The following is a 16,806-nucleotide window of genomic DNA, read 5'->3' on the forward strand; positions in this document are numbered from 1 at the left end:
GGATTTGTCACTGATATAGTAGCATCACGAGTGTTTTGTCACTTAACCCGGAGCAGGGCTTTGACGACATAGCTGTGCCCAACGTAGATCTTTATGGTAATTTTATTTTGATTGAGGTTGCAGGGACTAATTTTTACTGGAAAGAAGTAGCAGCCATGAGGCAGGAGATCCTCTTTACTTTGTAAAAAAATGTAAAAGAACTTGTTTAGATCAAAGTCATGTTTTTAAAATATAAACTAGATTATGAAAAAAATTAAAACTTGATTTAAAAAGAAGCCTGGGCCAGGTGCAGTGGCTCACACCTGTAATCCCAGCACTCTGGGAGGCCGAGGCAGACAGATCACTTGAGGTCAGGAGTTCGAGACCAGCCTGGCCAACATGGTGAAACCCCGTTTCTACTAAAAATACAAAAATCAGTCGGACATGGTGGCGCGTGCCTGTAACCCCAGCTACACGGGAGGCTGAGGCAGGAGAATCTCTTGAACCCGGGAAGTGTTGGAGTGAGCCAAGATCGTGCCTCTGCACTCCAGCCTGGGTGACAGAGTGAGACTCTGTTTCAAAAAAAAAAAAAAAAAGAAAAAAAAAAGGTAGAACTCGTAGTTGCCATTGAGGTCTGAGTCCTGGCTTGCCTCAGTTGGGGTTCTTGCCCCCATTTGCAGGTGAGGGGTGGAAGCTCAGGCAGGCCCAGCCTCCGAAGGTGCAGCACAGGGACCCTAACCTGAGAGCTGGAAATGCTTTCTTAGAGAAAGTGCAGAAGGGCTGTGCCCATCTCTCCTTTGCCCGAAGACGACTGTTCTGCTGCATTGGTTTCACTGTGTTGTTTCTGTAACTCTGGTGTTTAATCCACGTGAAGACAGTGGAGCTGTTTACACTGTTTGATTGATTGGATGCTTATCAGGAATCTCAAAACCCAGCTTTGGGCAACCAGATGCCTTTGACTTCTCTTTCTCCTCCACTGACAGTGATCTCTGAATGCTTTTATAAAGGTTTTTCATAAAGAATATAAAAAGTGACAGAAATAAAATTGGCAATCAACCAAATTCCTTACCTCTCAAATTGCCTCTTCTAAGACTTTTTGTGGTGATGCGTGTGCCCCACCCTGCAATTGGTTTCATAGAAATTCCTTGGATTTCCTCTGTTTCTGACAAAGAGCCAGGGCGGAAGCTGCAGGTCACTGGGTGCCAGCTGTTTTCCACCGTCAGCCTTGGGAGGGGCACGGAGCTTTGCAAATGTCTCTTCAGCTGGTGTTTTCTGCCATAGGACAAAGAGAAAGGAGAGTGACATGGTGTTTTGAATGTTTTAGTAAGAAAACAGCCTCCACCTGCACACAAACAAAAAAAATTAATGCTTGGATATAACTTTTTTAATCCTCAAAGTAATAATAACTTTCTGTCTCATAAGCCAGAGGGATGGTGGCATAGCTAACAGCAGCTGCACGTCCTCAGGTTAAACTTCACATCTTGACTGGCAGGCTTGCCTCGCGGGTGCACTTCGTGAATGCCCGCTGCTCCTGCAGCGGAAGAGTCTCCTGTCCTTGGGCCTCAGTGGCAGGGGCAGCAACAGGAGGCTGCAGCCAGTTGGCTTCACACTGTTTGGGAACAGCAGAATGGTCAGAGCAAACCTCAACATTATCTGAAACGAGTACTATTCACAACAGCAATTTGCAGGTTATGTGACAAGAATCATATCATTTGGTGTGTGTGTATGTGTTTATTTATGAGACAGGGTCTCACTCTGTTGCCCAGGGTGGAGTACAGTGCCACAATCATAGCTCACCATAACCTCAAACTCCTGGGCTCAAGCAATCCTCCCACCTCAGCCTCCCAGGTAGCTAGGATTACAGGCGCACACCACCACACCTGGCTAATTCTTTATTATTTTTGTAGAGACAGGCAGGGTCTTGCTGTGTTGCCCAGGCTGGTCTTGAATGCCTCAAGTGATCCTCCCGCTATGGCCTCCCGAGTTGCTGGGGTTACAGGCATGAGCCACCGCACATGGCCCTAGTTTATATTTATTAATTGGTTTAATCCTCCCAGCAATTTGAAGATATAATTCCTGATATATAGGTGTCAGAATTTGAGACTAAGAGTATTGAGTGATAATTTATTTCTCACCTCTCTGGAAGAAGGTGTAATGATAAGCATAGAAAATACAGAATTTTCTATATACTGACATAACACGTACTTTCTTGTGTGTATGTGTATATGTGTTGTGTGTGCATAGTGAACAAAGGCAGAAGAAACATTTAGGCTTGAATTTTTTGAGCTAAGTATTATTTTCTAGAGCTTACCAAAAAATCCAAACACACGTATATGTATGTAGAATAAACGTAATGATCCCCTGTGTACCCTCAGCCAGCTTCAGTAATTAGCTCATCCTGCATACACCCTGCCACCTACCAATATTATTATTATCATTATTTATTTTTTTGAGACGGAGTCTTGCTCTTGTGGCCCAGGCTCGAGTGCAATGGCATGATCTCGGTTCACTGCAACCTCCACCTCCTGGGTTCAAGCGATTCTCCTGCCTCAGCCTCCTGAGTAGCTGGGATTACAGGTGCCCACCACCACACCTGGCTAATTTTTTTGTATTTTTAATAGGGATGGGGTTTCACCATGTCCAGGCTGGTTTCGAACTACTGACCTCAGGTGATTCGCCCGCCTCGGCCTCCCAATGTGCTGGGGTTATAGGCATGAGCCACCATGCCCGGCCTCAATATTATTTTGAAGTGAATTCCAGACACCCTGCCATTTCATCCGTAAATACTTCAGTATCTATCTCTAAAAGATGAAAACGTAAAGCACACATGACCACATTACCACTTTAGAAAATGAACAGTTCCTTAATATGGTCAAATATCCAGTCTGTGCACACATTTCCAGTTGTCTCGTGATTACCATAACTTTTCCCTTCAGTTTGCCTGTTGGAATCAGGATCAAATACTGTGTGCACATTGCAGTTGGTGGAGACTTCTTCCGAAACTCCTCCAATGAGTAGGTTCCACGACTGTCTTTCTCTCCTTCCCGGGGCCTGTGTTTGTTCAGAAGCCAGCATTGCTGGTCTGGATTTTTTCGACTGCCTCCCCTTGGAGTCAGTTAGCATGCTCCTTTGTCTCCTGTATTTTCCTATAAATTAGTGGGTGTTTGGAGGCTTGTTTAGGTTTTTAGCTTTTGTTTGGTTTGGTTGGACTCCTTCCTGGGCGGGTCTGTGTGGTTCACCAGGAGGATCCCACCTTGTATTTGTCATTTTGCCCACGTTAGCAGTCAGGACCAGTTAGCTCGTCAGAGGTTGCAAAATGATAATTTTATAATTCTCTCATTATTTTTTTTTTTGCTGTTATTTGTTTAAGATGAGATAATTCTATAAAGAGTACCTTTCAGGTCATGTAGGAAAGGCAAGATAACCCTCTTTATTTACTAATCGTAAAAATAACAGGTTTTGGTTTAGTAGACTCCCGTTAAAATTGACTAATTAGTTATAGATCATTGTGAACTCTCTGGATTAAATGTACGTGGTGCATTGTGGTGGAAGCTGTTATGGATGCTCCAGTGATCCCATCTTCTGCGTGTGGAAGCGTTTCAGGAAGCCTCCTGTGTTCTCTTGACATGACATTGACCACTTCCTGGATTTCTGATGTCACAGGAAAGATAAAGATGGAAAGATGCTCCAGGCTCATGTGGTACATTGGTCATCTCTCTAGCAGTCACGGTTTTCAGGGACATGAACATAATTCCTCATTTGCTTTGGGCTTCCCCATACAATTCTCAGAAGACAGCTCCAGCAGAGCTGCCAACAGTGTGACCACCAGAACGAGTTCAACGTGCTGCAAATTGCTTTTCCTTTTTAGGGTGTATCTCACTTTCGGTGATAAACTCCTGTTATTGTGTTTTAAATCACATGGAATTGGTCTTCTCTGTGACTCTTCTATCCTGGTGGAGGTGTACTTAGATACATTTCTTTATTTTCAATTTTTAGGGAAATAGTTATATAACTAGTTAACATTTATGTGGAACCAATGTCACATCATCAAAATAAATTCTAAGAGTCCTGACTTTGATTCTTAAAGATAAATTCAAAGATTCTGTCTTTGTCACTTTTTCACCTTGTCATCTTCTCTTCACCTATAAATATTTTTTAATAAGTATTGTTTATACTTGTCTCTTTTAAATATAAGCAAATACATGTGTATGGGTACTTCTGTAACCTCCTGCTTGGATACAGGTAGCTTCCCATGCACTGTTTTTCATTTGCCTTTTTAACTTAGGAACATGTTCTAGAAACCACTCCATAGTGTGGGCTCCAGAACAGGCCTCATTGTGAAACTGTTCCCAATTTATTAACAGGTCTCCTATTGATAGACGTTGGGATCGATCCAGTTTCTTGTTTTTGTTTATGTATGTGTCTGTGTGTGTGTGTGTGTGTGTGTGTGTGTGTTGCTATTGAAAAATAGTGCTCTATAGTCTACATCTATCTTTTTCTTATTTCTTGTCAATGTATTTTTGGGATAGATGCCTAGAAAGGAGGATTGCTAAGTCAAAAGGGTAATGTGCATGTAGTTTCGCTAAAGGTTGCCAAATTCCCATCCATAACAAGTGTGCCACCAGCAATATATGTGAGTGCCTCTTTCCCAACAGGGTGTTGTCAAACTATTGGATGTTTGCCAGAGAGGCACAGCTTGGTTTTTGAATACGTCGGATGTAATCAGGATGTGCAGTCTTTTTGGTTCCTAGAGGCTGACTGGGCTCTGAGAAGTGTAGAACATTTCCTCAAGAGTTTTAGAGTCTGTTTAGGGGTGATGAGGCTTCCTGGCAGTTCCTTAAACGTTAGTAAACATTGTTCATGTGCCTGACCTGGGCCAGGCTCTGTTAGAAGCTGGAGCTGTGGACAGGGAGTCCAGATGGAGTGGTGAGAATGTCACGTCGGTTGAGGATTTGAATAGGCCACTGGTTTTGGTAAAAAGGTGGTAAGGAGTGGGCACATTGGACTTAGACCTCCTGGGCTTCTGTCTGTACTAGCTCTGAGGTACCTCTCCGTAAGATGCTCAGCCTCTCTGTGCCTGTGGGGTCTTGATAATACCAATCTCATGGTTCATAGGAGGCGTGATGGTGGTGATGGTGGAAGTGAGGAAGGAGAGGACGCAAGAGAATGGGAGACATCCTGGAGAAGCCAAGCTGGGGAGGGAAGGAAGATGGCTCATGAGGAAGGCCAGGTTTTTGGTTGGGAGAGACTTGAGCTTGATGAGTGGTTGGACGATACTGGCCCTGATGAGGGAGCGATTGCAGGGACGGGGTGATGCCAATGAAGAGGCTGGCCACAAGGCAGAGGGGAGGCTGAAAGTTGTGTGAAGATGGCTGAGTGGGAAAGACAAGCAAGATGGGAGTAAGGGAGGATGTCTTGGCCTTTGTGCCTGAGCCTGTTTTCTCTGCAAGGCTGGAAAGCTGACCTTTATGGTGATATCTGTTTGGTACTGTTAGAGTGATTTGTCCTGCATTTCTGGGCAACCTGTGGGCAGAAGAGGAGAAGGATAGTTCCTTCTGATATCTCCTGGGTTTGGCAGTTGGCATGGTGGATGTCATGTGGGTGACATGCCACCAGGATGTCTTAGCTGGGGCTACTGTAACAAAACACCTAAGACTGAGTGGCTTCAACAATAGTCGTTTATGTCTCGCAGTTCTGGAGGTTGAGAGTCCAAGATGAGGGAGCCAGCAAGGGCAGGCTCCGGTGAGGGCTCTCTTCCTGGCTTACACATGGCTGCCTTCTCGCTGTGGCCTCTCATGGTGGAGAGAGAGAGAGAAAGGCTGGTCTCTTCCTCTTCCTGTAAGGACACTGATCCCATCATGCTCCTCACCGCCATGACCTCATCTAAACCTGATCACCTCCCAGAGGCCCCACTTCCTCATGCCGTCACAGTGGAGTTTAGGGCTTCAGCATACAGATTCAGGGGGACACATGCATTCAGCCCATAACAGGGTGAGGGTGCAGTTCTTCAGCTGGGGCCCCAGGAGGCTCTTGGGGAGAAAATGTTTCCTTCCCTGTGGGGATCTAGGCTTTGCTCACCTGTGCTGCATGGTGATTGTTGTGAATTTTGAGAGGGACTGCTTCCCATCAGCGCCTGAGTCAAGGCCTAGGAATTGATGGATGGTGCCTGGCAGGGTCAGGTGCTTGGTGCAGGTTCCTCTGCCCATGTCATGGTACGTGCTGTCCGCTAAGCTCCCTCCCAGCCCTTAGTGGTCCTCACTGTGAAAAGCTGATTTTGAGTAAGGCTTTATCCCACCCAGGGATGAAATGGCAGGTGTTACCAGTCAGGCAGTGGGGTGGGAATGGGTGTCTGCAGGGGAGGCTGCACAGACGTGGCGGGGGGTGGTGGCCAGTGGTCAGGTGGCCTTGGGTTGAAAGGCCGACTGACCACCGTGTGACCTGGCCAGGGTGTGGGATTGCATCTGCTTCCCTGCCCTTCCAGTGGGAGTGACCCTGCATGGACGTAGCGGGGGGACAGTGGTCTTGGGTTGAATGGCTCACTCACCACCCTGTGACCTGACCAGGGTATGGGATTGCAGCGTGCCTCCTCACCCCTCCAGTGGGGATGACCCTGCACGGATGAGGCCGGGGGCGGTGGCCTTGGGTTGAATGGCTCACTCACCACCCTGTGACCTGACCAGGGTATGGGATTGCAGCGTGCCTCCTCACCCCTCCAGTGGGGATGACCCTGCACGCATGAGGCCGGGGGCGGTGGCCTTGGGTTGAATGGCCCACTCACCACCCTGTGACCTGGCCAGGGTGTGGGATTGTGCCCGGCTTCCCCATCCTTCCAGGGGGATGACGACAGGCATTTGCTGAGTTCCATGGGACTGTGGAAAGGGCTGTGTCACTGTAGACGCTCCATCGGAAATGCTGATGCGTATTCTTACCACGGGCGTCCATGGGCCACCATTGTCTCCTGGCATCTGGCTGTCCTTGGAACCCAGCAACACCCAGGGACTTGGGCTGTGTTTGTTCAGAAGTCCTGCCCAGAGTGAGTAGGGTCACGCCAGAGTGAGGCTGGGGACAGCATGGTCCACTGTGGCCCAGATGTAACTTTTAGTCCTGCCTTCTTATCCGGTTTGGCAGGAACAGGACAGGGTGGTTAGCAGGCCACAGTGTGGTGGGAGTGAAAGTGTACAGTCCTGTGTGATATTTTTGCACAGCCGGACAGTGGGGGCAAGTTTAGAGCCTTTGAGCTGAGAATCTGGAGAGAGCAGTGGATGCGGATGGGCAGTTCTTGTCCTTGCTGTGAGAAGACAGGCCACGGGGCTGCACCCAGCCGCCATGGGTAAGTATAACCCCCACCCCACTACTGCCTGCCCACCATGCCTTCCCCACATGGATGAGTTGCTCCCTCCTATAAAGTAGGAAAACATACTTACCGCTGGAGAGGATGCCTAACAACAGCTCCTGCTGCCCAGCGAGGAAGGGACCCTGTGTCCAAGAGAAAACCTGATGGCAGGTAACACATCACCCCTCTCTTTTAGGGACCTCATCCCTTTCTTTTAGGGAACTCATTGGCTTGTCTTGGACCCAAACATAATTAGTTGGGGTAGGGGTGAGGAGAGAAACTCTTCAGTGAACAGGTGTCTTCTTGGGCCAATTGTTGGATATTGCTCACCAGCTAGTTATTAAATTCTAGAAAAACTAATTCTTTGTACAGATTCTAGGTAAAATGTCTCTGTTGCAAAATAGGATTTTTCAATTAAGAAAAGCTTTAAAATATATCATGTGTTCCTCCTTAGTCTGCAGAATCTGAATGTCACCTTAAAATGTCAGGGTTAAATTTCTTACGGTTAGTACATGAGGCAGGCGTGAAATTTAGCACAGAAAATTGAGATTGATTACTTTCATTTACTTTCTCTTTTTTGGGGCAGTAACTGTTTAATGTTAAATTTGTATTGTATGTCGGTGCCTCTTTTGAAACTGGAGATATTGATATGATCTTAAGCAAATGTCTCCAATACGAGAAAAAGAGGACTGATTTATAAAGTGGAGGACTGACACATAATGTGGAGGACTGATACATAATGTGGAGGACTGCTACATAATGTGGAGGACTGCTACATAATGTGGAGGACTGCTACATAATGTGGAGGACTGATTTATAAAGTAGAGGACTGATTTATAAAGTAGAGGACTGACACATAATGTGGAGGACTGATTTATAAAGTAGAGGACTGATACATAATGTGGAGGACTGCTACATAATGTGGAGGACTGATACATAATGTGGAGGACTGCTACATAATGTGGAGGACTGATACATAATGTGGAGGACTGATTTATAAAGTAGAGGACTGATTTATAAAGTAGAGGACTGACACATAATGTGGAGGACTGATTTATAAAGTAGAGGACTGATTTATAAAGTAGAGGACTGATTTATAATGTGGAGGACTGAGAGGCAGTTGGATCTGGATGGCTATTTTTCAAAGTCAAGGCCACTCAGCCAGATGAATCCAGAGGCATATCTAGGTTCTCTTGATTGACAGGAACCTGCAGACCAGCTGTGCTCTTGGTCCTGTGGCCTTCCATGGGAGAGGGTATGGGAAGGGCTTTGGTGCACCACAGATGTCTTGGCCTGTCTCTTCCGATGACTTCCCTTTGCTTATAACTCACACCTGTTTACTTGGAGACTGTGAATTAGATTTTTAGTTTTGCAGCAGGAAAATCGTTTGAAATTATAGACTATCCCTCTTGAAATCTCATTACATAAAAAGATTTAACAAGCCTCTTGTGAATAAGTTAGGGTGACAAGGAATGAATTATTTGGAGAAGTAAAAAAACCTTAAAAATTAAAAAAAGTTTTTACAAGTAATAAGAACTTTACAAAATTACTGTGTGTGTATTAATATCAAAGGGAGATACTGATGAGGACCTGAACAACATGGGTGATGGGTAAAAGGTCATTGCACCCTGAGTTTGGAAATTTGAGGTGCTCGTTGCTACTTTGGGTTCAGAATAGTTATGATTTATGATAAACCTAAAAATTAAAGTACCACAGTTTTCTCTCAAATCGTATGTGGGTGGGTTGTGTCCAGAAACAAATAGGAAAGCTTCCACAGATGGAATGAAATAGTGGAACAGATATGGTGGTTTTGTTTTGGAAAGGATTTGTCTCCAAAGTTTTGGGGTGGAGGCATTCTAGTCTTGTTTTTCTTCTGAGATGGAAACACTGGCAAACTTGGAGTCTTCTGCGAAACCGTATCAAGCAAAAGTGAAACAGTAGTTGCTGTGTGACAAGTTAGTATTTTGTCCATGACATGCAGCAATCAGTAGAAATAGATAAGGGATGGGATATTGGAAAATCCCCTGGAGATGAGAAATGGTGGGTGACGTGTGATGAGAGGAGGAGGATTCAGGGAGCAAAATGAAGACATTGGCCAGGCAAGCATCTCAGTGTGGAGGCGGGGCTGCTTAGACATTTAAATTGATCTAAATGAAGCAGTTATTAATAAGTGGGCAAAACACCGGAAAAATCGCACTCCATTCCTGTGCCTGTCAGGGCTGTTCTATTATTTGGAAACAGACTTTACTTACTTACCTTATTGATTGAGACAGGGTCTCACTCTGTTGCTTGGGCTAGAGTGCAGTGGCACAATCATGGCTCTCTGCAGCCTCGATCTCCTAGGTTCAGGTGATCCCCCCACCATAGCCTCCTGAATAGCTGGGACCACAGGTGTGCACCATCATGCCTAGCCAATTTTTATTTTGTTTTATTTTTTGCGTTTTTTTGTAGAGACGAGGTCTCGCTCTGTTGTCAGGCTGGTTTCGAACTCTTTTGCCCAAGCCATCTGCCCATCTTGGCCTCCCGAAGTGCGGGGATTACCGTAGTGAGCTACCGCTCCTGGCCTACTTTAAACATCTATAATTTGTGTTCATTGTAGGATTATTCACGGTAGAAACAGGGTGGAAAAAAATGCCCACAGCCTAGCATTTCAAGGTGCAGTGTTTTAGTTCTTGTGTCTGTCATTACAGATGTGCTTTACCTGCTCCCATTCACACCTTAGAACAGAGAGGCTCCTGTGTATAAAGGTATCCGTAAAGCCTTATGCCCTGCGTTTCACATCTAGCAATATCATAAGTAGAGCATCTTCATCAAATTCTGTCTGTATCATCTTGAGTACACAGATGTGTCATAACTAGCCACACTTCTTTGGACATGTAAGTCGCTTCTCAGTTTTCACTGTTCTCAGCAATGCAGTGAGGATATTTTCATGATAACCTCATTAGGCTCTTTGTGATGTTGTCCTGGATCTGTCAAAAATTGGTCTGTCAGAAATTTTTTTTAACCAATAATAGCTATATTGTTGCATTAACTCCAGAAAGTTTGTACCAATTTACCCTCTAAGGAGAATAGACCTCCTTCCCCATCCCCCCCACATTCAGGACTTTGCATCTTAGGGGGAACCTGGCCGCGTGGTTGGCATTCCTGAGCCATGCCAGGCTGCTGGAGCGCACAAATTCTTTCACCCCAGCAAGCCCGGCTCCATCCACCATCTGTGCACTCAGGCCCCATCCCCCACCCCCTCCCCTCCCACTGGCGGTTTTATTTTTATTTCTTAGGCTTTATAAGGATATTGATTATGGACTTTTGGCTGATTTCGGATCTAGAATTACAGAGTGAGATGGAAAAATGACACAAATGCAGGGAAAAGTCAAAGCACAGCGTGTGGGAGTTGCAAATGGCGAGATGCTCGAGAGATTGTCATTTTCCTTTAGTCAGTGAAAGATTGTCTTCTCAATAAACGATGTTTGCTCCGCTTGTTTCATATAGTAGCTGTAGGAGACCATACCTCTCCAGCCTTCTCTTATGTGCATTTGTATGTGGGGTTAATTTTTTGTTTGTTTTGAGAAGACGGAGTTTCGCTCTGTTGCCCAGGCTGGAGTGCAGTGGCCTGATCTTGGCTCACTGAAACCTCCGCCTCCCGGGTTGCAAGCAATTCTCCTGCCTCAGCCTCCCTAGTAGCTGGGATTACAGTCATGTGCCACCATGCCCGGCTAATCTTGTATTTTTAGTAGAGATGGGATTTTACTCTGTTGGTCAGGCTGGTCTCAAACTCCTGACCTCAGGTGATCAACCCACCTCGGCTTCCCAAAGTGCTGGGATTACATGCGTGAGCCACTGCGCCCAGCCAGTGGGGTTAATTTTTGTGATCATTGTCTGGCTATTGATTATTACTTGATTCTCCTGCTGTGTGTCTTCTCTCTTTCTGAGAGCCACAAAACGCCACGTCCCCTTGCCTGAGTCTCTAGCTAGCTCTGTGGCCCCTAGGCCACACCTCTGCTGCCTGGTAACTTTCCTCGCTGTGTTGTGGCAGAGCCCCTGTGGCCAGGCAAGTGTTGCCTTGGCGCTGGTCCTTTCTGTGGATATGGTGGAAAGTTGATCTCCGTCCTCCCAGGGAACTAGTCTTACAGTGTATGCTGGAGGCTGATTTGTGCTGGTGGTTGTAATAGCCACAATTTAGTGGACAGCCACTGTTGCCAAGTATCTTATGTACATTGGTGACCTCTTGTAATAATTTACAAAATCCATGCTGTCATTGCCATTGTAAGGATTAAAGTGGCAAATAGTGAATCCAGGTTTGGTGTCCAGGGGTGCCTGATCTTAGAGCCTGTGTGTGGGGATTGAACTGGCAGGAGGTGCAGATCTCTCAAGCAGGTGGGGTGTCTGTGGGACAGGGGACAGCTGTGCAGTCAGCATCAGACTCCAGTTAATACAGAATGCTTGAGAGCTCACGCTCCCCACATCACAAAATCCAGGACCTGGAAGGGAGCAGTGAGCACCCACATTGAGGTTATTTCATGACTGTATTCACCTGACCCCCACTGATGACCTACCATGTGAGGTGCACACATTTGTCTGCATGTGAATCCTCAGCTCTGGACTGTTAGGAATGTTGGAAGTAGTGGCTGGGCAGCTGAGGAAAGAAGTGAAGCTGGGTGGGCAGAAATCGAGGCCCCAGGCCCATCAGCTTGAGTGGTTGGGAGGAGGGCTTGGAGCTGGGGTTGTGCGAGAATTGGGCTGGGCAAAGGCAGTGTCCACCTTGTTGGGTGATGAGGATGGGAGTCAACAACTACCTGTCCTCTGGAGATTGAAAGGTTAAAATAAGGCTTGTTGGAGCCTTTGCCATCTGAAGCTTCTGTATGGTTTTGGGGTCAAAGTAGGTTTGGGGAGGCAAAAATGAGCCCCCAGACACTAAGAAGAGAAGGCACAGGACAGGCCACCATCCATCCCCTGCTGTCCCAAAACTGACAAGTCTTATACCTCTGACAGGAAAACTCCCCATAGGACTACAAGACGTGGGTCTTGGAGCTGCAGTTGGCCTCAAATGCAGGTTCACGAACTGACCAGAGCCAGCTACTGCAGAGGCTGAGCTCATTCCCAGTCTTGGTGTATCTGAACTCATGATTGAAAGATTTTGATGTACAGTTGACTTGCCATATGCCTAATGTGATATCCCGTTAGACTGTGCTTTCGCTTTAGATAGGTAGTAGTTACAAGGGCTTTCACGGGAGCCCTTGTGCCTTGGTCCCTGTGTCCGTTTCCCATTGCAGCTGTACAAGGTTACCCCAGATGCAGTGGCTTCAAACAACACACATTTATTCTGTTACAGTTCTGGAGGTCAGATCCTAATATCAAGGTGTTGGCGGGGCCGCGTTCCTTCTGCAGGCTCTAGGGGAGAATTTGTTTCCTTGCTTTTTCCAGCTTCTAGAGGCTGCCCACATTCCTTGGCTCATGGCCCCTTCCTCTGTCTTCAAAACCAGCTGTGTAGCATCTTCCGATCTCTTCTTCCATTCCACTCCATCCTGACATCCCCTTCTCCGGCTCCTCTGCTTTCCTTTCTCATTTGATAAGGACCTTTGTGATTACATTGGACCCATCTGGATAATCTTGAATGATTTCCCTGTCTTAAAATCCTTGACTTAATCACAGCGACAGTGCCTCTTTATCATGTAAAGTCACAGTTGCAGGTTCTGGGGATTAGGACTTGGGCATCTTTGGGGAGGGTGGTGTCTGCCCACCTCAGTGTCCTTCCTCTGTGTTTCTTCTGAGGGCTGACTCTTACCTCACTGTGGGAGACCCTGCACACCTGCTGTCATTGGGGCTGAGCCAGTCAACACTGGTTGAGGGTAGGGGGACACTGGCCAACCCAAAGGCTCTTGGCGGTCTCCACAGACTTCCACTTCAGTTTAGAAAGTACAGTGAGAAAACCAGTAGCTGAATAAAGATTTAGGGTATTTGGCACAGATCTGCTAATGCACGTGTCCGCAAATGTAGACTCAGCACAAGGAGGCTTACTTTGGGATCACAACTGATTCTCCTGGTCCAGTGATACCTCTGGGCTCTTCTTCACTGGCTGGAGCTCTCCTTTTTGCTGGGAGGCAGTGCTTCATCTTGCAGTTCATAAGATGACTGGCACTTTTGCAGCCGGCCTCACGCTGCTGGTTATGTGCATGGAAGAGGTCTCATCTCACTCCTTCCTATGGCTTTTCTAGCTGGGCAGACTCTGGTTCCTGTATTCTCCCCCTCAACCGTAGTGTTGAGTGTTCACTGCCCATCCTTTCTGCCCTGCTCTCTGGCTGCCTGTCCTCATCTCTGCATCGGTCTTCTCTTTTCATGTCCCGTAGCTCATGAGTGACCCGCTCCCATGTCACCTGCCATTTTGGCCTTGAAATTTGGTAATGATTCATACATGTGTCCTCGCTTGTGCCGTATCCAGTGGGACAAGGGAGTTGGGACACCTTTGGTTCTCTGGTAGCTTTGCCTTTTTTTTTTTTTGAGACAGAGTCTTGCTCTGGCACCCAGGCTGGAGTGCAGTGGCGCGATCTCGGCTCAATGCAACCTCCGCCTCCCGGGTTCAAGCAATTCTCCCGTCTCAGCCTCCCAGAGTAGCTGGGATTACAGGCGCCTGCCACCACGCCCGGCTAATTTTTTGTATTTTTAGTAGAGACGGGAGTTTCACTGTGTTGGTCAGGCTGGTCTCGAACTCCTGACCTTCGTTGATCCATGTGCCTTGGCCTCCCAAAATGCTGGGATTACAGACGTGAACCGCTGCACCCGGCCTAGCTTTGCTTTTAAATTGCAAGCTGGGACTCCAGCCCTGTGAAGTGGCTGTCCCCATTAGATCGGACATCTAGCAGACACTTGTTTAAGTTTTAGAATTTTAAAAAGGAAAATACAGGAGAAAAAGTAGAGTTGACCACAAAAAGTAGATTTTGCAGGAAATGAGTTTAACTTTTTAAAAAGTTATCAATGTGTTGTATGCAAATATGGAAAACTATAAAGAAGAAGAAAACAGTCGCCTATAATTCGTCTAGGTGGAGGTACCTGCTGTTACTCTTGGGGATGCTTTTTGTTTTTCTACCTTTGTAGCTTTTTGGTTTTTTTCTAAGACAAAGTCTCTCTCTTGCCCAGGCTGCAGTGCAACGGTGTGATCTCAGCTCACTGCAACCTCTGCCTGCCCAGTTCAAGTGATCCTCTCACCTCCACCTCCCAAATACCTGGGACTGCAGGCCCACGCCATCACACCTAGCTAATTTTTGTATTTTTGTAGAGATGGGGTTTCACCCAGAATGGTGTCAGACTTGGGTTTAAGCGATCCTCCTGCCTCGGGCTCCCAGAATGCTAGGATTACAGGTGTGAGCCACTGCACCTGCCCTAGCTTTGTGTTTTACGAGGGTTGTGTATGTATCACATATGCAGTGGTTTGTCCAGCTTTTCTCCTACAGTGACATTTTTCTTTGTCCTCGCCTTTTCATAAACTTTTTAAATGTTTGCTTGATATTTAATCATGGATGTATTGAGATGGACTCATCTCAAACTATATTAAAAACACTCTGGATGCTTTAAATAAAAAATGGCAAAAGTTAATGTTGTAAGAGAAGTGAAAAAACCAAGAGCTCCTGCCTGCCTCAGCTTACCCTTTGTTTGGTGCGTGGGTGCAGTGGGCAGTGAGCCGTGCCATTCCCTCCTGGCAGCCAGTGCATGGCTGGCCATGGTCCTTAGCAGTGACTGAACAGCCGTGGGCTACTTTGTTACCCACCCAGTGCTGCTTTTGTATGTTGGCAAATGGGGCTTTCGCTTTCCTTGGTTTGATTCTGTCATTGATGCTTCAGACTAGTCATGCTTTTGTTTGAAGGGAAAAAAAAATCAATCAATCAATATCAGTAACTTGCTATAGATTTTTATAAAGGAAAAAGCCCCACCACATGTATGGTGGGGAGTGAGTTGATGTGGAATCAGTCATGACCGCGTTGAGTTAGGAGCGTCGCGGATGTGGAGTTACAGCTCTGCTGTGGATGTTTCTGTTTTAAGAAAACATCTTTTAAAAATCTAGTAATAGTTCATTAAAAACCAGAAGTGGTCAAGCTCACTAGAAACCGTCATCAGCCACATTCTGATGAAAGATGTTTTGACTTTCTTTTTTAAAAAATTAATGAAGATACATCCAAATATTTGTGGCAGGCAGGAAATCAAGCGGATTTTAATGGGAAATTATGTAAGAAAGCTTAATGACTAATTTTTCTGGATCAGACAAGTGGAGAACGGTCTTAGGGAAATGTTTACATCCATTACTTATTAGTTTGCTGTATTATAATTACCGTTGTATAGGAAGAAGCATGTCAGATAATTAGGAACTGGGTGGCATTTTATGCTAAGGATCAAAACAAAGATTTTGCTTGGAATGTTGAGCAAAATTATACTCTGGCTGAGATTAAATACATGGCAAGCATCCTACTCCAGTATTTAAAATCATCAGGCAGGCTTTATTCTATTTTTTGGGTCTTTGTTCTTTCATGTTTTGCTCTAATGAAAAGGAATGCTTAGAAAATAGCACTGGGAGGCCAGCAAGAAATCAGTGTTGGGATTTTCTCATGTGTGAGGAGCTGTTACTGCTCCTGTCCCCTGGTTTCACCCCTCGGTTCTGCTCCCAGGAGCTGGACCCCTCCCCGCTGGCCCCTCTGTGCTGCAAGCATCCATTTTGGGCTTGGGGATAATGGTCAAGAGAGTTGATTGGTTTGGGCTGTGGGCTGGACGAGCGCTTGCTGCTTAAACCATGTTGATTGTGGCTTAACTGCTGAACCAAACCAATACTTCATCCAAAGAACTTCTCCAGGGAGGGAGTGGGCTTCAGGGGAGCCACATGGGAAGCCCCCTAACCAACATTTCTGTAGCACTTGATTGGAGCCTCCAAACACCGTCGCTGTCGATGCTACAGCAGTCCTGTGGGCCGCAGAAGGAGTACTCACTGTGTGTTCTCCATGCCCTTCTGTCTCTGAGAAGCAGTGTGGCGTGTTCGGATTGTGCCCTCCTGCCGACCCCGGTGGCTCAGGCAAAGGGCTTGCCAGATGGTCGGTGTTCTTTGCCAACGGGACCGATAGCGTGAGCATGGTGGGGATGAGGGGAGGACTAGGGAAGTAAATACAGTGCCTGCTGCCACGTCACCCGCACACAGTGCATGTTTAATAAGAGGTCGCTGCTGTAATGATAGGGGGTCGGCCAGACATGTCCACTGTTTAAAAAGCAGCATCCATCTGAGGACTCACTGGATTAAATGTACACCTAAAAAAATACAGTGGCACCTGCGTGCAGTGCCCGAGGATGGGTGTGCTGTTTGACTAGAGCCGGTGTTTCTGGAGGTGCACATTTGGTAGCTCATTGTTGGGTTGGTATTTGTCTCCATAACCTGTTTCAGCCTCAAGGTCATTTACCTTTGATCCGTGCTTGAAGCTTAGCGGTTTGTCTATATACATATTCATGTATAAATTATATTACTC

At 46.4% G+C, this 16,806-nt stretch overlaps 1 protein-coding gene across 6 annotated transcripts in view; it reads left to right on the forward strand.

Annotated features, from left to right (window-relative positions):
• Positions 1 to 16,806, forward strand: part of AGAP1 (ArfGAP with GTPase domain, ankyrin repeat and PH domain 1) — a 636,895-nt gene that overhangs the window by 23,415 nt on the left and 596,674 nt on the right. The window contains exon 1 of one of the 6 annotated variants that reach the window (XM_063695303.1): positions 6,371 to 7,309. The exons of the other annotated variants lie outside the window; for them this stretch is intronic. Within the exon in view, the coding sequence (XP_063551373.1) occupies positions 7,306 to 7,309 (4 nt within the window). The 5' untranslated portion in view covers positions 6,371 to 7,305. Of the gene's footprint in view, positions 1 to 6,370; positions 7,310 to 16,806 lie in introns of those variants that run through there. 6 annotated transcript variants of the gene reach the window in all.

Source organism: Gorilla gorilla, chromosome 11, assembly GCF_029281585.2.
Source record: "Gorilla gorilla gorilla isolate KB3781 chromosome 11, NHGRI_mGorGor1-v2.1_pri, whole genome shotgun sequence".
NCBI classification, from domain to species: Eukaryota; Metazoa; Chordata; class Mammalia; order Primates; family Hominidae; genus Gorilla; species Gorilla gorilla.